The sequence below is a fragment of the Dipodomys spectabilis genome, unplaced genomic scaffold (assembly GCF_019054845.1).
Source record: "Dipodomys spectabilis isolate Male_0828 unplaced genomic scaffold, ASM1905484v1 ptg000118l, whole genome shotgun sequence".
Lineage (NCBI taxonomy): Eukaryota > Metazoa > Chordata > Mammalia > Rodentia > Heteromyidae > Dipodomys > Dipodomys spectabilis.
Window position 1 is genome coordinate 5009040 of NW_024870795.1, and position 24251 is coordinate 5033290.

A 24251-nucleotide genomic window follows, 5' to 3' on the forward strand; every position below is an offset into this window, starting at 1 on the left:
CATGCATGCAAGGCAAGCGCTCTACCACTGAGCTACCTTCCCAGCCCCAGAGGGCTTTTTTTTTTTTTTTGCAGGAGTGGAAGGACAGACAGTATTTGGGTTTTGAACTCACTGCCTTGTGCTTACTAGGCTCAGAGTTTTAATGTGAGTTTTAAAAAAATGATGTGATCATCTTTTACTAATCCACCTCTAGTGAGAACATTCTGTTCAATTCCAGGAATAGTTCCTAAAAAATGTCTTTTTCTAAGACCAGACACAGTGGCCTACTCCTATAACCCTAACTACTTGGGAGGCTGAGATCCAGAGCATTGTGGTTCGAGGACAGACTGGGAGAAAAGTTACCAAGACCCCATCTTAAAAAAAAAAATCAGTGTTTGATGGAGCACATCTATGATCCCAGCTAGGCAGGAGGCACAGGTAGGAGGATTGTTGCCTGTGGCCTCCCTTGTGTTCTGGCAGACTGTTTTGGGCTCCCTTACAGTGTGGTAGCTGGTCAGCCCAACAGGTATAAAGGGGAAGCTGCCTGTTTCTTCAGGTCTGCACCTGGAAACAAGCACTCCTTCCTCTGCTTTATTTTGTTGGTCCAGGGAGACACCATGGGAGGACCATCAAGGTTGCAAGAAGAGCCCCATTGCTGTCAGGTGAGAGGTGCCATGGTGGCCATCTTTGAAAAAAGACAGCTGCCACACAGCCTCCATGGTTTCTTTGGAGGCTGAGAAAAACATTCGTGTTGTTTCTTTATAGTTAAGTCTCTGTGGGTGAAATCATTAAATTAAACGCAGCCATTAGTGTTGACTCTGGGGATGCTATGATAATAGGCTCTGCCTTGGGTGGTTTTTTTTTTCCTAAATGTTCCTCCCAAAGCTGGAATTGCCTTGCCTGACCCATTTCTCTCTGCTAATAAAACATCCCATAAAACCTCATTGTCATTAACAGGACAGAGTCCAGAGAAGATGCAAACCACAACATAGACGGGCAGGTGACTCCTGAGGAGGCAGTCCTGGGAGGAGGTCTTGGGAGACGAAACAGCCTCCCAATAGGAAGTCCCTGAAAGGCTGTGATTTGGGCATGCTTGATAATCCCAGCTAGGCTGCCACAGCTGGGCGAGATCTCTGTCCATTGTCACTGGCTCCTGGAGTGGACTTAACCTAGCCCTGGACATGGTCACCACCGATGCTTGCTCAGGGGACCAAGTTTGTTCAGCCTGACAAATTCCCACCCAGGTAGTATGTAAGTGCTGAGAATGTGAGTGGGCCACAGCCTCCAGAGCCTGCCCATTCTCCCCAAGGCAGGGGCTTCCTTCCCAGCACAGTGGGGCCCCATCTGGGAAGCGCTGCAGTGTTGTAGGTGTAGCAGTTGTGAGAACAGATGCAGTCAGGTGAGCAGACCCTGTGCCTTGCCCCTGGTCCTACAGGTCAAGAGAAAAATAGGACAGGACATCGAGGGGTGCCATTGCAGCAGAAGAACCCTCAGCCATCAGGCCCAGGCTCGGGAGGCTCAGTTGTACCCCTGGTGTGAGGGACAGATGCTGAGGGGATGTGGCCAGATCACAGGCCCTGCAAGTTAGATGGGAAGGACTTGAGTTACAGAGTGCAGTGGCTGGTATGGCTTGCATCTTTATGGAATTCCTCTGGCCACAGGAGAAAAGTGGACAGGGTAGAGGAGGAGGTAGAAGCCTTGGGGATGATTAGGAGGCGCTTGGGATTGATTTGTTGCAGGACTGGTAAGGCCTGAGAAACAGCAGAGGCACATTGTAGGGGCGTGGCCCTTGGGGGAAGCAGTAGACAGCAGGATGGGGCTGGGAGTGTTTGGAAGTAGAGCAGGATTGCTCACAGACATTAGAAGGAGAGATGCCTACAGCCTTCCAGTGGAGGGGGGGGCGAATGGATGTGGGCAGGGAGTTGGATGTGTCTGTTTGGGGACTGGGGACAAAGTCTTGGCTGGAAATTTAAACCTAGGAGTTGTTTCATGTTCTGGAATCACTGAGGTGGAGGGAGACTGCAGAGAAGAAACCAGAGTAAGAGGGAGACTCACCCAGTGTTTAGATGTGGGCAGATGCGAGGAGCCAGCAAAGGATGCTGGGAACAGCAGTCACAGAGCTAGGTGAAAGAGGCAAGGTGCACTGAAGTCCAGGCCAGTGGAGGAAGGCCAGCACCAGAGCTGGAAGGCCAGGCCAGTGGAGACCCAGCACCAGGCCTGGGGCATAGGAGCAGACTGCAGCAGCCTCCTTTGTTCCTTGGGCAGTCAACAGCTGTTTCCTGAGTACAAGGTTGTCTCTGATCCAGACCATAATCCCTGCTGTTGTGGACAGGAAAAGGACACAAACAACTCTTTCAAGAAGGGGGCAGTACCTGTGCTGGAGGTCAAGGGACACAGTGGTTGCCCAGAGGTTTCTCAGGAGGCCTGGCTGGCTGGAGAGGAGGGTCATTCACACACAGCAGACACTAATGGGATCCCAAAGACCTTGTGGAAGGACTGTCCAGAGCACAGGGGGCCAGTGATCTGGTGTGTCAAGTACCTGTCCATTCCAATTAGGGACAGATGTGTCAGCTGCCTGGCTAGCAGGCATGTCAGGGTCAAGGCATGGTTCCCTGGTGCTCCGCCCACAGCTTTCCACTTACCTGACAGAAGAAAACATTGATGGTTAGAGAAGATGTATTGCTAGGATTGTACCCCAGCATTGAGTTCTAGCCTACAGGAATTCTTCACTGCTTCTTGCTTCCTTCACAATGGGGTATCCTTTGTGAAACGAAGAATTCAGAGCTAGTGAGGATTCAACTGGAGCCCATCTCAGCTCCAGTCCCAGTGGAGGGTTGAGGGTGCCTTTTTGAGGCCTGTAGGTCTTTCACGTGCAAGTCCTTGGCCTGTTTACTGTAGGGCATGTGTTTTTCCATGGGGAACTGCCAGGCCACACATAGGGTGGATTGGGGATAGAGCCTTCCTACCCAGCCTGGCCTCTGGGTAACCCCTAGCCTGAATGAAAGGCTCTCCAGCGAGTGCCTTGGTGGACAGCAGCCAACCCAGAGAAGGAGCCCAGAGCAGGGGCAGGACTTTGCCAGCAAACCTCAGCCAGCTGCTTCTCAGCTGTCCATATCGGGTGTCCTCAGAGATGTTACAGGGCAGAGCTGGTCACGAGAAGCCCTGTTGCCTCCTGGCCTGGCCCAGGGGTCAGAGGGACTGTAAGGTGAACCCACAGGTGGCCCAAGAAAAGGTCTCCGAAATCAGATACTATGGCCACTCTGCTGGCCTTAGCAGGCCTGGAGAACCACTGGGGCAGGCATAGCAGGGCAAGCAGTCAGACTGGAAAGTATTTGCAGAGCGTTGAGAAGCCACATGCTCAATGGGGAGCTCATCACCTTGCCTAGTGCTGGGACAGGTCCCCTTGCATCTCAGCCCTTTGGGCATCATCTGAGATGTGGAGTAGCAGGATCCCTCTGGACCCTTAAAACATCAGGTTTGCAGGTTGCTGGCCTAGCTGTAGTGCAAGAGCATGGGCACCAGCCTGTGCTGGCTTTAGCCTCTCTCCATGCATCTGTTACCCATCATGGTTCCCTGGCCTTAGCTCCTCCAGCCTGACACGTAGAGGGAGGCAGCTGGGACAAGAAAGACTGTCTGGCCTGGCTTGTGTCTCCTAACAGACTGGAAGTGTGGAAGGGGCTGGCATTCTAGAAATTCACCTCAGCCTAATTTCTAAGCCAGTGCATGGCTACACCCTCACCTGCACAGCCAACCCTCTCTTCTGGTAATGCTTTTTAATCTTAAGCCGTATCTTCCTCCCTCTCCCTTCTCCCTCCTCCTCCCTCTCCCTTTCCCTCTCCCTGACTTTACTCCTTGTCAGACCCTGCCTGGCCATGGCTAGGTTTCAGCATTCTCTGTCTGCAGCAGCAACACAAGTGAGCAATTAGACCAGTATTGGCTGAGGGGCCCAGATTGAGCTCTGAATGCATGGGATGGGGTGGAGGGGGCCCCTCAGCAGCTCCAGTCCTGTATGGGAGGGTGGGGCCTGTGGCTCAGTACCACCCCCAAGGAGGATACTGTGGGGCAGTAACTCTTCTGAAGGCAACACAGTGGGGTCTCAGCATCTCCATCAGTGGATTCAACAAACCAGAGATGAAAAACACAGGAAAATAAATTCTCTGTGCTGAACATTTCCTGACAACGTATTTCTTGTTATTGTTCCCTGAGCAGTGTAACAGCTGCGTACACAGCTTTCACCTTGTACTAGGTATTGTAAGTGATCTGAGATGAGGTCAAGTGTAGGGGAAAATGTGCGGAGGTCATATACAAATATGCTTAAGTTAAACATATAAAGTAGGGATCCCCAAAAGATACCATTGACTACTATATTCTGGTCCCTAAGGAGGTGGTTGCTTTCTGTAATAATTAGTTTTAAGGTGTTCATGAGAAATAGACAGCCACCTCTTTCAAGAAGCCCTCCAGATGGCTCTAGGCTTATCCCTCTTCCTCCCCACTCCTTCAGTAGGAGTGCAGGCTCTCTGTACCACACAGGGTCTGTTCTCATAGTGTGGACTGTTAGAAAACAGTCTTTGTAGTTAGCACCCAGGGCCAGGTTCTAAGGTTCAGTAACAGGGACGGGAGTATGGCTCCTTTATGCACTCAAGTTGTGTTGATTTGTGCATTAGTTGGATTTCTTCCCAAATGTTTCCTTTTTAATGGAAATAAGTTTCTAGCTATAAAAATAATGTAAGAACCCAGGCACTGGTGGCTTACATCTGTAATACATGCTACTCTGGAGGCTCAGGAAGGTCAAAGAAGGGACTCACTTAGTGCTGTCTCCTTCCCTGCTTTTGCAGAGGGAGGAAGCAGCCACCAGGAGGACGTGAGATCTTCACGCATTTGCTGGTGGCATTGGAGTCCCCTTGGATCATGCCTTGGAGCCTGCCTGTATCTGGGGTCCCTGGAGAACAGGGATGGGAAGGATAATAATGATACCAAGCCACACTTTAATCCTCTTTGCCTGCAGGTGGCCTCAGTGGGGCAACAATCATTGATTCTCTGGACACACTGTATCTCATGGAGCTGAAGGAGGAGTTCCAGGAAGCCAAGACCTGGGTAGAAGAGAGCTTCCACCTGAATGTGGTGAGTTAGAGACCCTCAGCGTATTAAAACTTGTCAGCAGCCAACTCCCCAAGAGATCTTTGAAGCCCAAGATACCAAGGGTCCTGCCTTTGCCTGAGGCTGCACAGCAGGACAGTCCCAGAACCAGGGCTGCATGAAGCCTCCTCCCTCTCCGCAGCCTGAAGTCCTCCCATGAGGAGAAAGACTCTCCCTTTCATTCCTTCCCTTTCATTCACCATTGCTCATCTAGGGCAGATCACTTACACCCAGGACAGCTCTTCTGACGCTGCATCTGTCGCAAAGCAACAGCCTCAGCAGTGAGGGCAGAGAATGGCTGTCTGGAGGAAGAAGTGGCTCATCTCTCCACCCATGTCACTCTGCGTGTCCCCTGCTTGTCTCTCTTGAGACAATGTGGTGGGCCCAGGACCAAGCTCAGGACCTCTTGGTTCCCATTCTTGCAGGCATCCTTGGTGAGGGTTAAGGGCCAAGGGCCTTGCTGAGGGGATGCTCAAGTGTCTAGATGGAACAAAAGACTTGAGGCCCACTCCATAGCTCTCACAGTCCAGACTAAACAGTGGATTTGGCCTGAAGCCATGTGTCACATGTCGATTTGAGGAATAAGAAGTGGAGAGTTCTGGGCAGGAAGGAGGAAGCACAGCTTCGCCTGCTGAGAGCAGGGCCCTACAAGTGCCAGGTTCTGAGGTGCAGCACCTGGGGCAGTTCTGCAGCCAGGCAGAAGTGAAGCAAGCCCCTGCTCCCTCAAGGAGTGTCTTAGTCAGCACAGAGTTGAGGGCAGGGCGGGGGCTGGAGAGCAGTGAGAGAGCAGTGTCCCCCAGAGGCAGGTCTGAAAAAGGCTTCTGCCTCCCTCGGCCTTGGTATCCCTCACTAAGACGGTGTGACCACAGCAAGGCCTGATTCCTGGACTTGATGTGAGGACTACTTGGAGTATTGTAGAAAGCTTGTATGGCTCTGTAAACCACAAAGATAAACTGGCATCCTTTTCATCATAATTTCTGTGGTCATCCTGATGCTGGTTGTGATTTCAGTGGTATTATGCGTTAGTCAGGGAAGAGTAGCATCCTCCATATTGGTGGGAGGAGGGTGGGGAGGGAAAGGGCATCTTTAGGGGCCCACTTTGTCGTCTGTGTTCCTCTGGGCAGCAGCCACTGCCCAGGTGGCCAGGGAGCCTAGAGATGTTCAAGCAGTCTGGGGCAGGTTAGAGTGTCCCTAGGGGAAAGCAAGGTGGGATCACCTCTTTGAACCTTAGAATTCTCATATGGAAAAGAGTGACCACCCAAGAGGGTTGTTAGGCTGAAAAGGAGTAGCTTCCCATACATGTTGTTGATGGAAAGGTTCTTGCAGGTTAGCAGTTGATGGTTGTTGCTCTCAATAAAAGTATGTCAGGGAGGCAAAGGAGGTAACAACAGGTGCCTCCCACCAGTGGTTCAGGCAACTTCTTACCTGTATCCACCCTGCAGCCCTAGGAGTACTCTCAGGCAGAGAAAGGCAAGATGTCTTTCTTCAGATCCCAAAGCCAGGTGTGTAACCCAGGTGGGATTTTAACCCAAGCCTGGTGTTTGTAAGTTGCCTCAACAACCTTGGTTGACAGGCCCAACACAAAGAATCTGCAGGTTTCCGAGCATACACCAGCCTGCATTTAGGACTAGCCCTGCCCCATTGCCCACAGCCTCCTTTGAGAACCTTTCCTGCCCATCACCCTGGGGAAGGGCCTCTCAGTTACCACACAAGCCTTGGGGCTCTCAGGGAAGAGGAGAAGTGGATTAGAAGAAGATTTGCCCCTTGGGGTAAGCTTCACCAGTAGCTCCCAACACAAGTCCTGGAACTCACTGGAGTGCAGCCAGGCATAACTGCACTAATGGCCTGGAGCCCTAAGATCTGGTGAAGGAGCCAAGCCCAGTGTTTATTTGGAATGCTGTAAATGTGCGGTAGTAACTGCCAAGCAGGCGCTCACCCTTCTCAGCTTTTGCTATGAAAACTGAGCCTGGTCTGTCCTACTGGAGGACCAAGGTATGTGTTGATGGGGGTCTGGAGTCCTGGTTGGCTCTGGAAACTCACAGGTGTCTTTGCAGGTATCTTTACTTCCCCTCTGCTTTCTGCTCTGCAGAGTGGGGAAGCATCCTTGTTTGAGGTGAACATTCGCTACATTGGAGGACTCCTCTCAGCCTACTACCTGACAGGAGAAGAGGTGAGTTGGCCCTTTGACACACTAGGACTATGCAGACTGGAAGGGTGGCCTTAGGAAATACATGGTCCTACCCTCCTTTCACCAACAAAAGCAGGAGAATTCAAGAGGCAGGTAATCTGCCAGAGGCCACCCAAGAACCCCAACAAGCACCTCAGGTGCCACCCAAAGGCTCTTCCTTGTCTACTTTGCTGCTCAGTCCTGCCACCCTGGTGAGCACCTGGCTCCCACAGCAGGAAGTGAGCTCTCCAAAGGCAGCAACTGTGCCTTCTCTGATCACCATGCGTAGCACCATCAGACAGCAGCATTGCTTTTGGGACTAACAAAGCAAGACTACTATTGTTCATCATTTCCAGTTCTAGAGTCCTGGATTTGTCCTATTCCATAGCCTCCTCTTTTGTCCCCTCCTGAGCCACATGCCAACTGGGTGCCAACTTTGGGTCCCAGTGGGACAGTGAGGATACAGGCCATTACCTCTGGTAGGCCATACATGCGCGGCCTTGTTCTGGGACCCCCCTTCTGGCTTTTATGAGGAAAGCTGTGACATGTGGGGGCAGGCAAAGAAGAGCCACCCACAGTCATGGGCCTCATTCTACCTCCTCACTTGCCACAGGCCAGTCCTCTTCTCCTATCTCTCGGCCTCCCTCCTTGGTCATGGAAGTCATGACATGCCTTAGGCCTAAGAGCTGCTGTGAAATGGGATAGGAGGAAAAGGATTTGGTCCAGAGCTGTCACTCCAGAACTCACATTCTCCTCTTTGTCAGATAATTCTGAGTATCATAGAGCTCTGCAGAATGGGAGACTTCTTCATCCCCTTCTCGTGAACTCCTGGAACAGCACAGCCCATGTATCAGATGGCCGGACTGGCAGTCTCCAGAACACAAGCCATTGATCTCATGACCTAGAAGGGCAGCGCTGCCCAGCTCAGCCACTGCCCTGAGTCCTGATCCTCCTGCTTTGCCCACCAGAGACAATTCTGCCTTCTGTTCTCTACCCAGAGCCACAGAGAATCCCTATCCCCTCCGCTGACCAGAGGCATTTCTACCTTTCTTCACCTTCAGCTGCAAGACTGAAGTCAGGACTCAGAGGCAACATGCCGCCTATCTCTCTCGTCACTTCCAGCAACTCTGCATCGAACATAATCTTCTCAACAGAGATTACTGCTTGTACCAATTTGTCACCAAAAATTGTAGATGGGAGCCCTCGGCTTCCAGCCACCCAGAGCCTGAATTATATTTGAAAACCACAAGGCTGGAAAGTGACAGAAGGAGCAGAGAATAGGCATTCGTGCGCATCACACGCAGTGGCCTGGCCTCCCGGACAGTGGGAGATGGATGTGGCTAAGGCTTACAGTTGCCTTTCAAGTCAGCACTTCCAAAAGTGGCTAGAGGTCTTCAGGTGGCCCACAGTCCCCTCCCTTCTTCTCCCTTCCAGCCATCCCTCCCACCTCCAAGGGTGTCTGTGGTTCTGAGCCCTGGACTCCCTGAAGGAACCTCACTCTCACTTCCTACTGTGCGCACCCCCTGGAAAGTGGCTGTGGACAGGGGCCCCAGGAACTTAAGAAATGGGTCAGAAGGGCAAGCAGTCTGCGCCCCAGGACAGGCAGGCTCTGCTTCTGTCCATGTAGCCCCCTGCCAGGAAACATACCCCCCATCGTTTTTCACTGTCCTTGGGTTCCACCCCCTTCCAGACACCTACTGGAGGGAACTCAAACTCCCATGAGGTGCAAATAAGGAAACAGTCACCTCCTGACCTAGTCACTAAGGGATGTGTCCCAGCCTCACTCCTGACCCACTAGCCTTTCTATCCCATGCCTCCATTGTCCTTGTTTGTGACCCAGGCTCAGCCATACCTGTCTGAGCCCTCCTCTTCTCTGTCCCTGGTCCACATACAGTGGATGCCTGTCGACTGAGTCTCCCCAGTGTTTCAGTTTCCCACGAATATATGTGGAAGACTGGGAAAAGCAGCCCCATCCCTGCTGCCACCACAATCTGTCTTTGCCTCCAAGGAAGGAAGCTACAGGAGGAGAAGCAACTTTCAAGAGATGAGCTAGCAGGCTGCCCAAGGTGGTGCTGGCACAGTACTTCACAGTTTACAATAAACTTCCTCTTGTTTGAGTTACCAAAACACCCAGTGAGGAAACTAGGGTACACAGTACTGTTCCATTGTGTAGATGGGGACAATGAGGCTCAGATAGGACATTCCTACTGAGGCCACGTGGCTCCAGGTAGGAGAATCTGACCTTGGCCCTTGTTAGGCAAGCATCCTGTCACTTAAGCCATACCTCCAGCCATTTTTGCTTAGTTATTTTTGTTGTTGTTGTTGTTGGTCATGGGGCTTGAACTCTGGGCTTGGGTGCTCTTCAGCTCAAGGCAAGCGCTCTACCACTTGAGCCACAGTGCCACTTCTGGTTTTCTGGTGATTTATTGGAGATAAGAGTCTCACGGACTTCCTTGCCCAGGCTGGCTTTGAACCATGATCCTTAGATCTCAGCCTCCTAAGTAGCTAGGATTACAGGCGTGAGCCACCAGTGCCTGGCCTTAGTTATTTTTTTTAAGACATGATCTCAAACTCTTTACCTGGGCCAGCCTCATACCGCAACACAACACTCCTCCTAGCTATCCTCCTTTATAGTTAGTATTACAAGTGTAAACCACATGCACCTAGTTTATTTAGATGGAGGTGTCACAAACTGCCTGGGCTCTCCTTGAACTATGATCCTCCAGATCTCTACCTCCTGAGGAGCTGAGATTACAGGCATGTACTACCACCAGTTCCTTTGGATTGAAAGCCCCCAGGAGACTAGTAAAGCATACTTCTAGATGTCTTGTACAGCTTTTCAGAGTGGATGAACAAAGGGAGAAACATATGCCTTGAATATGAGTGCACCATCCAATAAGCTGGGGCACCTCCTATGGAATAAAACAGGGAAGAAAGAGGAAACCCTTAAGTACAGAGCTTGTTCTCCCTACCCCCTCTCTATCTTCCCTCCCCCTTCCCCTTTTTCTTCCTTCTGTGTATTTGGCCATCTCTACTTCCCTTTCTCCCACCCACTCTGTCTTCTGCCCTCCATGGTAGACTGAAACCCCTAAATAAATCCTTCCTCTTTTGTTGTTTATATCCAATATTGGACAGTTTGATTGATATATTGGGCAACATAGTGAGATTCCCAAATCAAACAAAACATTTTAAAAATACAAATTGCAGAGAAAATAGAGATGAGCCAAAAGAAGAAAAGCGCCATTGTCCATGAGCTTGCCCCTCACAAGCGTACATTATTGATATGAGGCATTTTTTTCCTTTCCTCATGCATCCACATAGAATTTTTGAAAGTTGAATTATGTTGTTTGAAATTTTTTCTTGGTGTATTATAAACTCTTCCTTTGCCCTTAAATATCTCCATGACTTTAGTGTCTTCCTGGTATTCCATGACATGTAAGTCCTAATTTAACTACTTTCTGTTGGTATTTAGCACATTTCTGTTTCCCCCACTGTTCTGAGCAGTGCTAGACTAAAATCCATAGAGTGATAGCTTTACAACCTCCACTATTACATACTCAGAATAAATTTCTAGGAGGAACACTGCTGAGTCAGGAGGTCCCTGGTCCTTTGCCACTAACCTGGCATTTGGAGGAACAGAGCCAGAGCCTTGGACAGGGGACCTTCCCCTGGGTCCCAGCATGGCTCCATTGCTATGATGTAGTGGCTGAGGACAAGCCATTTGACCTTTCCCTTCATTCCCCAACTCTAAAGTGGGTGGCATCAGAGTGTCAGGAGAAAAAAATAGATGTTTCTGGATCCTGGGGAAAGGGGTGGTCATAGCTGTTATGTAGAACTCTTTACAGTTGATCCATACAGTACTATTTTTTTTTGGCGGGGGGCCTGTCGTGGGGCTTGAACTCTGGGCCTCAACTCTTCAGCTCAAGGCAATCGCTCTACCACTTGAGCACAGCACCACTTCCGGTTTTCTGGTGCTTTATGGACTTTTCCTGCCTGGGTTAGCTTGGAACCTCGTTCTTCAAATTCAGTCTCCTGAGTAGGTAGGATTACAGGCATGAGCCACTGGCGCCTGGCCAGACAGTACTATATGTTTCAGTGTATAAGTCAGCTTCCCATCACTAACAAGAATACCTGAGATAATCAACTCAAAAGAAGGTTTATTTTGGCTCACGGTTTCAGGGTTTCAGTCGGTGTTCACATGGCCTGCTTCTTTGGGTCTCTGGTGCCACAGTAGGTTGTGGTAGAGGAGACATTGGTGATAGCCAAGAAGCAAAGAGAGAGATGAGAATGGACCAGAGTCTCCATATCTCCATCAAGGACATTCCACCATTGACCTGGCCCAGCCTCCCAGAGATTCTGCCACCTCCCAGTAACACAACGAGCTGGGGGCCATGCCTTCAGTACATAGCCTCTGGGGATGATCGTTCTTAGCCTGTAACATTGTGGGCCTGTGTGAGGGCATCACTGACCACTGGTGGCCTGCTCAAACTCAGCCAGGTCTTCACTGCTTTCCCCTCATCTTCCCACTGGTCACCTAATCACACTAACAGCCCTTTGTCATGGTCTGACGTGGTGGTGGTGGATGATTTACCATGATTATCTGATTGTCATTGCTCCCAACAGCTGTCTGAAGAGAACAATTTATCCTCATTCTACAGATTCTCAGAAATTGAGGTTCAGAGAGACATGACATCTAAAACCACAAAGCCAGTGATTTAAGGAACCAGGCCCCCTCCCAGGCTGGCTGCAGGCCCGTCACAGCCTCTACCATGGTGGATTTACCCTGCCCCCAGCAGTGACTGCCCCACTCATTGCCCTTTGACCCTTCTTTGCAGGTGTTTCGAATAAAGGCTATCAAGCTTGGAGAGAAGCTCCTGCCGGCCTTCAACACCCCCACAGGAATCCCAAAGGGCATAGTGAACTTCAAAAGGTAGGACACTTCTCATTCCCTGCATCTGCTGCAGCTGGCCTGCCTAGGTGGTGCCTCCTGAGGAGGCCTGAGGCCCTGGCTTTGGTCACCTGTACAAATGTAGAAACTGAGGCACGGGGAGAGGACAGTTTCTATTTTAATGATCTAAGTAAATTAGTGACACTCTGAGAGCAGTCGTAGTCAAGGATTCTCCTTGGGCCGGTGTTTGTCACCAAGCCTGGTCCTCAGGGTTTAGGCCACCTGGTCCTGGTTGGTCCTCTGCAGACATCCCACAGCACTGTCTTGACTCAGCCCACCAGGCTGGCCCAACACCCTCCTCCACAGCCACAGCTTTGGAGCCATGGGTACATCATTCCCTCCCCAAAGGGAGTCATGGGCTCTGGCCCTCTCCAAGACAGCATCCCTGTTCTTGAATCCTGAGCCTGGAAGACAGAGACATCCTGGAGCTCTCTGGACATCCTTGAGGCTCCACAACTTGCTGAGTTGAGGAAGTCTATGGTAGTTCCATAGTGCCAGACCTCTGCTCCATCTCAGAGTGAGCTGTCTCGGGCTCACACACACCCTACACAGGGGTGTGGCCAATGCCTGGGAGGGAAGCAGGCTGAGCTCTGGTTGGAACCCTTGCTGTCCTGTGGCCTCTAGCTTCACTCTCTCTAATCATGCAAGAAAAGAACACTTGGCAAGCCCACACCACTGGCACTCGCCTCTGTCCTCGGGAGTGGGAACATTCCAAGGTGGCCAAACCAAACCCTTACTGAAGTCCAGGTGGAGCCCATCAAGAAGGAGGGAAAGTGTTCTCATCAGGATTGACACCTCAGAGCTGGGACAATTGCACTGTTCTCCTGGGTCTGGGACAGGACCTTGTCAAGGATCCCCTCCCTCTTCTATGCCACAGCCCTGGCTGTCTCATCTATGTCCCTGGGAGCAGGGCTTAAAGCCCTTAGTCCAACACAGACTAAAGAAGCACAGTGTTTTGAGGCTGCTGTGTGCTGGGCTGCAGTGTGTGTGTATATACACATGCTTACTTCTTGGCAAAGCTTCCCCTTCATTTTCTGGGTAACAGTCTGTTGCTAAAAATGGGAGAGTGGCAGGGATGCATATGGCTTGTGCTGCCAAGTCTGCTCTTCAGAGGCCCGCTGGGCGCTGGACCCCACACTGCACCTACACCCACACATACCTACAGTTTCAGCAGAGCTGTCGGTGAGCAGCTACAGAAAAAGGGCTGAAGAGACAGGCTGTGATCCTGCTCTGGCACTGCCTGGCCAGGAGAGCTGACCTGGGAAGCAGCGGCAGAGCCAACTATGACCTGTGACCTGCAAGGAGCACGAACTGCTAGGACAGTGACAGTGATCAGTCCAAGGAGCTCTGTGGTTGAATCACTCCCTCCCCTCAAAAACCAGATACTGGTCAGGAGACAATGTGCAGATGGGGAAACGGAGGCACACAGGATGCAATAGCTAGCCTGATATCTGAAGCTAGCCAATATTCAACCGTATGTCTTCTGGCTTCAGATTCCAGGGACAGCAGGTGAAAAGTCCAAGTGAAGGGAGCATCCTGCGCAGGACTGTGTTGATGCAGGGCACTCTGGCCTCAGCAAGCATTGGTCCATGTGCTGTCCCCACTGTGTGACTGGCAGGGACGTCCGTCTGGCCTGGTTCTGTGACTGGAGGCAAACACACATCCTCACAGCTGTGAGGCTAGCTGAGGTGCCTCCATACTTTCTGTGCTCCTGATCTCAGCCCAGTTCCCCAGTGGGCAGGCCCAGGGCTGGGCTGTGGTCTCCCCAGAGACTCTAGGCCAGTCCATTATATGTGCCCACACCAACAGTGTGGACAGAGGGAGGGGCTATGGGTCCCTGTTTCCATCTGCCCCCTTTGGGCCTGAGTCCCAGCACTGTTTGTCTTCCAGTCAGAGGTAGTCACAGTGACCCATGGAGCCTTTGTGTTCCCCGACAGCATTGCCAATATCATTTGTGTGCCAGGTCTTGAGCCCCAAGTCTTACACACACTGCTTAATGATACAAAGCATTGTGAGTCAGACAAGTGTCCAAATGACCTTTGGCAAGTCAGGTCACCTCACCCTCATCAGCAAAATGGGTTGGTAGCATCTGCAGAAGTGGCATGAGGCATCTCCTACCAGTGCCTAGTGCACAGCACTTCCTCCAGCAGCCCAGATGCTCTTGTCCTAGGAGCCCCTGGCCAGCACAGGTGACTGTGTGTCTCTCTTCAGTGGAAGCTGGGGCTGGGCCACTGCAGGCAGCAGCAGCATCCTGGCAGAGTTTGGATCCCTGCACCTGGAATTCTTACACCTCACTGAACTCTCTGGCAACCAGGTCTTCGCAGAAAAGGTGAGTTTCCCCTGCCTTCCTCAGAGAGCAGAGGGCCAAGCATCCTCTGCCTGCCTGTCACTCAGTTCCCAGAGATGACAGGTGACTCTCCTCACAACCCAGTCTTGGAACCCCTGAGCCACCACTAAGAGCATAGCTGGAGCTGCTGACTGTGCCTCAGTCCAGGTGACAGGGAAGGAAGCCCCCAGTCCCCAAGACTCTGCAGAGGACAGGAGAGGCAGAGCTTTGCCAGGAAGGTTGCACTGGCACGCATGGGCTTAGTGGCAAATCAGGAACTGTGGAATTTGGAGGAAATACAACTGGAATCCAGGCACCACCTGTGCTGGCAGGAATTGGCTGCTGGTGCACATGTCCCTTTCCAGAGACATTTAGCTTTTCCACGTGGCATCTGCCTGCCTTTTACTCCCAGATGCCTGACTGGCTTATGCGGGCAGCAGGCTGGCAAAATGATTCTTCTCCATAGCAGAGACCAAAACTCTTCTCTGTCATGGTTCCCACTGTCGAAGGCCACATTAGTGCTGAGAGGTGGCAACCGAGCTGGCAGGCAGTTCTGACAGCAGCCCACACCTTCTGGGAAGCTCTTCAAGAGTGTTGAAGCTGTGGGCAGTGTGCCCTTCCAGACCTTACAGCACCTCCCTAGGACAGACCTGTACAGAGAGTAGGGGCCCCTCCTCTCTTCCCTCTGGAATGCCAGCTCCTAGATTAGCAAGGAGACTGGGAGATGAGCGGTTTGCTTACAGCTCTACCTGCTTACAGCTACCCTATGCCCCTCCATACCAGGCTGGGACCACTACTCACTCAGAGTAGTACCCTCAAGGCTCTGGAGGAACTGCTCAGCCCAGATGGCTACCTCCCATGCTTTATACTATATTATGCTCAGCCCTTCCATCAGCCATTTTCCTCCTATTGAGAGACCTGGCCTCCTGGGACTCCTCTGACAGCTCATGGGATAAATGTAATCCTAGCCCTGATTCTCTTGACCCTTCTCCCATTCTAGGCCCCTGGCCTTGTACCCCCCCATCCCTTACCCTCTACCCACTGCCCTGCAACAAGCCTCCCTTGGGAGGTCTGACAGAGCAGATGAGGAATGCAGGCTGCCCCTAGTTAGGCTGGAGTAATGACTGCCACTGCCCGTGCCTACTGTGTAGGTGGACACACTGTGGTCACTGACCCCCAGCATCCTGAAGAGTCGATCTTCCTATTTCCCCATTTTACAGAGGAAGAAACTGAGATTCAGAGAGGCTAAGTACCCTGCCAAGGCCAGCCAGCTGGTAATCCATAACGCTGGAATTTGGGCCCAGGACTTTCCAGCTCTTTCCACAACAGATTAGTACATCAAACTTCAAACTGTTCCTCCAGAATCTGTCCATCCATCTCTGTCCTTCATTTGCATACTCTGGCTATTTTCATCCTCCAGTCACGCCTCCCACAGAGGCAATTATTGGCAGTCAACAAATTGACCCAAATTCTGGAAGTGCCCGCCCCCTCCAGAGGAGCTAATTTAGCCTGCTTCACTGCTCACCACCAGGACAGTTGAGAATAGCTCAGGTACAAATACATTCCTGTCCCTATAATGGGCTCTGCTAACATGAATGGACATGAAATCTGATATGCTAGCACTCAGTGCTGTCCTGAGAAGAAGGTCTGACAGCTGAAGGGCTGCTCCCTCAGCTCCAGACTGTGTTGATTAACCTGTTATGGAGAGATGACAGCTTGGTTCGATCCTGTCTTGGAGGAACCTGCACTGAATCGGACACAGTGTCGACTGGAGCAGACACCTATGGAGACGCCTCAATCCCACCTCACCTTGCACAACCCCAGAGTTGCCTCCGCTACATGATGCTGTGTGGCCACCATCCTGTGTGGCCATGGGGCCCACACAGAGTATGGCCCCAGGGGTCATATAAACTTGATTAATGTCCTGGTTCTGCCACTTGAGAACCAGCTGGCCATTAGCAAGTTGCCAACCCATTGAGATTTGAGTTGCTGTGACGCTGAGCTGACAATACCTGACAGCTGTGAGGGCTGGGGGTGGTGTATAGCGGGCTGGAGATGCTGACAACTGCTGTTGTCATTGTTACCACTATTATTGAAACCCTATGATGCCAATTAGAGACAAGGGTATTCGCCCCTGAACTGACTCCCAAGGGGTCACATAAACTAACATGCTTTCAAATTGAACTACATGAAGTCAGCAATGCAGAGAACACCAAAGACTTCTCATAGCAATTCCAAGGGTACAGCTCATTGATGCTCACCAGAGTCACCGTGTTTTAACTGTACATCTCTTGAACTTCTCTCATCTGAAATTTGTATCCTTTAACCAACACTCCCAATCCCCAAAGACTTTAAAAAGAAGGTCCTTTTGATTCTTTTAAAAAATATATTCTTGGCAGTACTGTGGTTTGGATTCAGGGTCTTGCACTCGCAAAGCAGGCACTGTCCAACTTGCCATGCCTCCAGCCCTTCTTCTGCCCACGGCTTCCGAGGGACCTGGGACCACAGACACACACTGCTATGCCCAGTTTATTGATTGAGATGGTTGTCTTACTACCTTTTTGCCTCAGGTGGTCTTGAATTGCAATACCTCTTGCTCTTTGCCTCCTGAGTGTCTGCAATTCTAGCTTTGTGCCATAGTACCCAGCTGGAATGTCCTTTCTGGGGCTAATATTTTATTGTATGTAGATACCACATTTTCTTTAGTCATTTGTCCATTGATGAACACTTGGGTTGATTGCGTATCCTGGCATTGTAAGCAGTGCTTCAGTGAACAAAAGCATGTAACTATCTCTTTCTTTTTTTTTTTTTTTTTTCATGCCATCCTGTCATAATTTATTTTTCTTTCATCATGTACATAATCTCTCAGCTGTCTTTTCTTTTTTTTTTTAATTTTATTTTATTTTAATTGAGAACATACTGTACAGAGGGGTTACAATTACATGGGCAGGAAAATGCATACATTTCTTACCAAGCATTGCAGCCTCCTCCTTTGTTTACCCTTCACCTCCCTTCCCAGCCTCCCCCCTCCCCCCCACCCAATCATACCCCCCCTCCCCCCCCCCCCCCCCCCCCGTAACTATCTCTTTCACATACTGATTTTTGTTTCCTTTTATGGATTCAACAATGGAATTTCTGGATTTGAACATGTGGCCTATTCAAAAGGCAATATACAAGGGGTAACAATTTCCAAAAGAAATGCACTCATTACCTGACTTATGCAATGTAACTCCTCTGTACATAGCCTTTATAATAACAATAAAAAATTAAAGCAAGGGAGAATTTACAGCTGGGTGCCAGTGGCTCACACCTATAATCCTAGCTACCCAGGAAGCTGAGACTTAGAGGACTGAAGTTAAAAGCCACTCACAGCAGAAATGTCCATGAGACTCCATCTCCAAAATAACCAACAAAGAGCTGGCATGGCTTAAGTGGTAGAAGGACAAGCAAGCGAGCAAGCCAAGTGAGCTGAAAGCAATGAGTTCAAACCCCAGTACCTCAAAGTGGGGCTAGGGGGACAATTCATTTAATGCAGTCAAATAAACTAAACCCTCGCCACCACCAAAAAAGAACAAATCCCCAAAGCATCCTATAGCAGGGTGAGGTAGGAGCAGGCAGAGTAGCCATGGGGAGGCGGGTTAGCCCAATGTAGCAGTGTGTCACACTGCATGTGGGCACAGGGCAGGGCTACCCTCCCGCCTTGTTGGGGAGGACCTGAAATTCATTCACTGCTCTCCCTCCTGCCCCCGTGGAATGGTTTTCTATGTGAATCTGAGCCCTGGTGGGTGGGGCAGCTGTGGCTTCTTCTGGAGAGTGGCAGCTTGTCCTGTATCTCTTGAAGGTCAGGAATATCAGAAAAGTCCTGAGGAAAATCGACAAACCCTTTGGCCTCTACCCCAACTTCCTCAGCCCGGTGAGCGGGAACTGGGTGCAACGTGAGTATCTACAGTACTGCCTCTTGTCTGTCCCCTGGGTCTGGGCATCTATACCCAGCCAGGCATTGGCACCTGCTCCTGGACAGTCCCTGCCTCCCAGGCATTGGGGAGACCTCTTCATTGTCTCTGGCGCTGTTGTGGTGAGTGTGACGACGTCTGTTATCACAGCCCTGCCTGTGCTGCCCTTCACACACCCCTGTCCTTCAGCCTCCCCTGGTCTCCCCCAAACTCAAAAGGCTGTCGGTCCCACATAAGTTGACTTCTCTGGAAGTGGCTTGAGGCCCTTCCCCCTCCTCAAGCTCCTTTCATAAGCTCTCATTTTTAAAAGGTTTTTAAACAGGGCCTGACTATACAGGAAGGAACACTCCTTAATCATCACTGTATCTTAAACCTCCAAGAACTACCCCCACCTAGTCAGGGCCCTGTTATGACACTCCTTGGTCACCTATGGAGTGCCTTGCCCAGTCCTGCCTCACCACTGACAGAGCAGGGCTGAGGGAGCACTTTGGTAGAGTTCAGAGCGGCTCCCAAGTCCCTGCTGGGCACCTTGCTGAAGCTGGCTCTGGATACCCACTGGGCCTCTGCCTCCATGTAGATCCAGAGCGCAAGAAAGAATTCTCTCTTTGTGGGATCCCCATGAAGAGCCCACAGTCTGGGGGAGGGGGGGCGCACAGGGGCTGCAGGCCCATAATCAGTGCCTCTAGCAACACTCAGAACAGCCAGTTGCCATGGCTGTGTGGATCGCTGCCCCCGCAGAGGGGCACTGGCTGATTTCACCAGCTAAATCCATGTGGCTGTGAGCAGGGACAAAACCTAACCTAGACCCAGGGTGGGGAGAGGGGACAAGCCAAGCCAGGATCAGCACAGCACCCAGTGAAGGCTGAGCCCGGATGTTTAGAGTGGCAGAGATAAGAGAGAAGAGACCGCAATGAGTCAGGAGACAGGAGAGCCTGTCTTCAGCTACCAAGCCCCTGGCTCCCCACTTCCAGAGCAGTGGGGAGCTGTCAGGGCTCTAAGGCTGACCCAGTTTAATGTCTAGCCTCCCCTCGTCTCCTGCAGACCTGCCCAGTATTGAAATTCCAGACTAGGATTCACAAGTGAAAAGGAGCACCAGAGCCCAAGGGCTCTGCTGTGTGCTTGTCTCTCCTCCCTACACCCTTACCCAGGTGTTGTTTGGCACTCTCTCCCCACTTGTCCTGCCTTTGTGCATCTTTGTTATCACCGTCCGTGCAGACAGTGAGGGCTCCTCACTTCATGTGGTGGCCGTGGACAAGCTATGCAGGCTCCCACTGTTTTTCCACCCACGAAAGGGGCCAATGGTGCTGCTTGAAGAGCTTCAGGGAAGATTGAGTAATAATCAGTAATCAACTCCTGGCTATGGCTGCTACCCGATTCATGGCAGCTGTGGACATACTCTACATCCACCTCTTTCTCACTTCCCCTCCTTTCCAGAGGAGTTGAGACCACCACTCATCCCCACTTTGGTCTACCCATGCCCCTTCCTCTCTGTGTCCTTTAAGTCTGTACAATGCTTTTATGCTTCCCCTTGCTCCCTGAGTCACCCTGGCAGCAATGCTGGGGCAAGGGAGGGCCTTCAAGCCTACCTCATCCTGAGCCCCTTTGTTCAGATTTACTCAATTGAAACTCAGTCATTCCAAAGGGTCTATGATGAGTTGGTCTTTTACTCCTCCTTAGTCTGCCCTTTACTGAAGCAGCCCCATATTTAGTTAATTACCGTGTTTGTCACTAGACAATAAAGTCTTGAACTTCCTTGCCACCAGATTATCTTTCTGAAGAAGCACAGCTCATTTACAGCTAATAAATAACAAGGGCCTGTGTCAGCCTGCTAAGGACCATGAGCCCATGCATTTGGGCACATCACAGACTGTGTGTCTTCTTGGCCCCTACTTGGGGCTCAGTGGCAGCTGATTAGATGCCAGTTCCCCCCATGCCCAGCCCTGGGCCACTGAGCCACGCCTGCTGTTGGTCCCGCACAGCCAGAGGCAGATGAAATGACACTCTTGTCCTCTTCCTTCATAGACCACGTCTCGGTTGGAGGACTTGGGGACAGTTTTTATGAATATTTGATCAAATCCTGGCTGATGTCTGCCAAGACAGATATGGAAGCTAAAAATATGTACTACGAAGCCTTGGAGGTAAGATGAGTGCTGGGCTTTTCATGGGCGGGTGGACATTAGCCACCGGCTCTCACACAGGCCCCCCGGGAGCTGGAGGCAGGAGCCAGATGGCAGCAGCCTACTTAGCCCTCTCTGGGGTGGGCTGGGAGGAATGACAAGGAGACCCACCCCCGCTACATCCCTAGCTGCGCTTTGCACCGTGTCCTCATGAGTTAAGGGAGTTAGAGTCATTTGTCCAAGGTCTCATAACAAGTGACAGTCTGTCTGATTCAGAACACACAGTTCAGACTCTTCCCTATAATGTGTAAGCTTCAATTAATGTCCCAGAACCAGCATGCTGCCAGGCTGTAGACTGGGGGGCCCCTCAGCCACCTTCCTGCCAAAACTAGAGGTGACATATTAGCAGCCACACTGGCCAGCTGGGTGTGTGGAGCACTTCTTCTCCCTATGTGGATGGAAGCCAGAGCCTGCAGAAGGGAAGGCACTTGCCCAAGGCCACACAGCACAGACCTGGAAAAGCTGGTTCCACTGTTGGCTGTCCACAAGCCTGGAATGTACACCTAGAGTGTGGTGTAGAGATGGTAAGCCAAAATGATTCCCCTACAAAGAAAAGGAGACTTTAGGACTTTAGCTGAGGGCTAGGGAATCCATGGCCCATCAATAAAATCTTTTGAGCTCAATTAATGGTCAGGTTCTGAACCCATTTTTCCATCAAGTTACTTGCCACCACCTTGGTCTAACCTACTGCCTCATTTCCTCTAAACTAGGCTCCTTGCTTCCCTTCTTTCCTGTCTCTAAGTCAGTTCTCTACATAGCAGCCAGAGAGCTGAAAATGTATGCCCTCTCCTTACCACCTTGCCTTAGTACCTCTAATACTCCAGGCCCATTTCCTTTGCCCACTGGGTTCTGGCCACTTGGAGCCCTGCCGGTCATCATGACCTCCTTATCCTTTCTTCTCTGATTCCCCAGACACAACAGAGATACCTCAGGACTCTTGCACTGCTGTCTTCTTTACCCAAACTATCATTCAAATAGCTACACTTCAATGTACTGGCCAAATTCTTCAGAAATTTCTGCCTTCTCTGAACATGCCTAAGCTTATGGTCTTCTTTACTTGTAACAATATCTGAAATTATCATGTGCATATGTTTACTTACTTGATCATCGGTCTTTCCCCAGATAAAATGTAAGTTATCTAAAATCTCCTTGTTTATTTTGTGTGCCAACCTTTTGAAACAGACTGGCACATAGTAGGCCCAAAGAAACTATTATATAAACAAAGGAATGCACGAGTGCTAAATGGATGGATAAAGAGAGAATATGTGAAGAGAAAGGATAGACAGGTGGATGGATGGATAGATAGATAGATAGATAGTTGAAGGGGTGAATGGGTGGATGTTTTGAGGGGATATGTGGACAGGTAGATGATGTGAACAGGTACATGGGATGCTTGGATGGATAGTAGAGGGATGGATATGAACAGCTGATTAGATGGATGGATGTAAGAGTGGATGGATGATGGATAGATATATGAGTAAGTAGATGGATCGATGTGGGATGGATGGTGGATGCATGTGTGGATGCGACTAGATAGGTAGATAGATGGATGATGCCTGGATTTGTGGAAGGATGCATGGATACATGAGTAGGTGGGCAGATGGACGTGTGATGGATGCAGTAGGTACATGAATAGATGGATGATGCCTGGATGCGTGGAAGGATGGATAGATTGTGGATAGATGGACATCAATAAGTAGGTAAATGGATTAATGGATGATGCCTGTATGCATGGAAAGATGGATACATGGATGGATGGACAGATGGATGGATGAATGTGAACAATTAGGCACATGGATAGAAGCCTGGGTATGTGGGTGATCTCTAGGTGCACTTTGGTGGCATGAATCTGGCAGGCATGATGGTGCTTGAAGAATCACTGAATCAAATGTCCAGAGCTGTGAACTGTGGCTCAGAACTGAGCTTTCCCTGCTTCATTCCCAGCTCAGTCTGTCTCACCCCTGTCTGCCACTGGCTTTGGCTGAGCTCAGACCATGGCCAGCATCCCCTGTTAGAGGATTAGCCCCAGCTCTTTCCCGTGCTTTTTGCCGAGAAAATATGCAGTTAACAAGTGACACTGATATTTCTCCCCTCAGGCACCCTGTAGTTGAGGCTTCAAGGGAAGAAATGGCCATGAATTATTTAACAGACTGAACAGGAGAGAGCTAGGCTGGGATCCCAGTAAAGAGCCTGGAGCCTCTTTGACCCTGGGTAAAGGCTAGGCCTCGGGCAAGTCTGAGGCTTTGAAGAATATTCTGGTGGTTCTCAACATTGTCAGCATATTAAAACCACCTGGAATACTGTCAAATCCCATGTCCTAGATGTACTTCTTGACCAGTTACATCAGGTGGGTCCAGTGACAATATTTTAAATCGCCCTGGGGACTCTAGTGTGCAGCCATAGACCAAAAACAGCAGGCTGGACTGGTGTCCACTGCTAGACCAGCGTGGGAGGTTCAGACAGGGGCAGCCAGCTGGGGGTACCCCTGAATGTCACAGGGAGAGGGCATCAAAGCCAGGGGCAGTTCTGGCCATGCAGCCTCCTCCAAGTACATACACTTATCTTCTGTTTCTTATTTAGCTCCATCTCTCAGACAATGAAACAGGCTCAGAAAGGCCTAGGTCACACAGTTGCAACCGCTGTGTTCCAACACAGCTCTGCCTGAGCCCAAACTCAGTGCTGGCAGCCTGCTCTCCGTCCAGGAGGGGCTCAGGTGGGCTTCAAGGAAGCAATGGGAGCAGCAGGTAGGGCCACATGCTGACCTGAGTCTTCGAACATTCTCTCCTTCAGTCCTCTTGGCCATCTCAGGAATCTAAATTCTCATTTAGATAGGAATAAAGTGAGTGTTCAAAAAAGAGACATGCCCTGCCCAAAGCCTCCGGTTCTCAAGCTGCAGAGTCCAGACCAGAACCGGGCCTTCCCGCTCAGCACTTCACACTGCTGCACGGTAATTTAAACCTTTCCTGTTACTGCCTGTTTTGCTCAGGGCTTTAGAAAGCCCTGGGTTTTTTTTTTTATCGTCACATCTGCTCATCTCGATTATGTCTTCAAAGAGACACAAGTCTACAATTTCCTCTTTACTTAGCTTGGAACTGACCCCAGATGGAAATAACCTTCAGGAGTAGGTCTAGAAGTGCAATTCCAGTCCTGGTACATGGCATCCTGGCTGCTACCCCAGATGTCTGGTGTCACATCCCAATCAGTAGCAATGGGCTTCTCAATCCTGGGTTGCCCTACTACCCCTCCTCCCCTGCACTGATGCTGAGCCAAGCAGGACAGCTGCCAGGACTGTGCTGTGCCCAGGAGCCAGGGCCTGGCCCAGAGCAGCCCAGCTCGGCAGCTGGTGGCCCCCAGGCCTCCTCAGCATGACCTCCATGTGGAGCAGGTGCCTGGCATGTCACATCAGCCTTTCCCCATCTACCACTCAGCAAGGCCCAACCCCTGATCCTGACCAGAAAGGGAAAGAAAGAAATGGTCCGGGAGTCACACCTGCCTGAGCATCGTCCGCCAGGCCTCATCTGGAGTCTGCTGCCCACATGTGCTGCTGGGTTTCATGGCACTGAGT

At 50.8% G+C, this 24251-nt stretch overlaps 1 protein-coding gene across 1 annotated transcript in view; it reads left to right on the forward strand.

The window, feature by feature from the left end:
• Man1c1 (mannosidase alpha class 1C member 1) overlaps nucleotides 1–24251 on the forward strand; it is a 127101-nt gene that overhangs the window by 93602 nt on the left and 9248 nt on the right. Inside the window, exons 3-8 of the mRNA XM_042688679.1 lie at nucleotides 4985–5100; nucleotides 7205–7285; nucleotides 12118–12212; nucleotides 14442–14559; nucleotides 18398–18491; nucleotides 20532–20647. Coding sequence (XP_042544613.1) covers nucleotides 4985–5100; nucleotides 7205–7285; nucleotides 12118–12212; nucleotides 14442–14559; nucleotides 18398–18491; nucleotides 20532–20647 — 620 coding nt within the window. The remainder of the gene's footprint in view (nucleotides 1–4984; nucleotides 5101–7204; nucleotides 7286–12117; nucleotides 12213–14441; nucleotides 14560–18397; nucleotides 18492–20531; nucleotides 20648–24251) is intronic.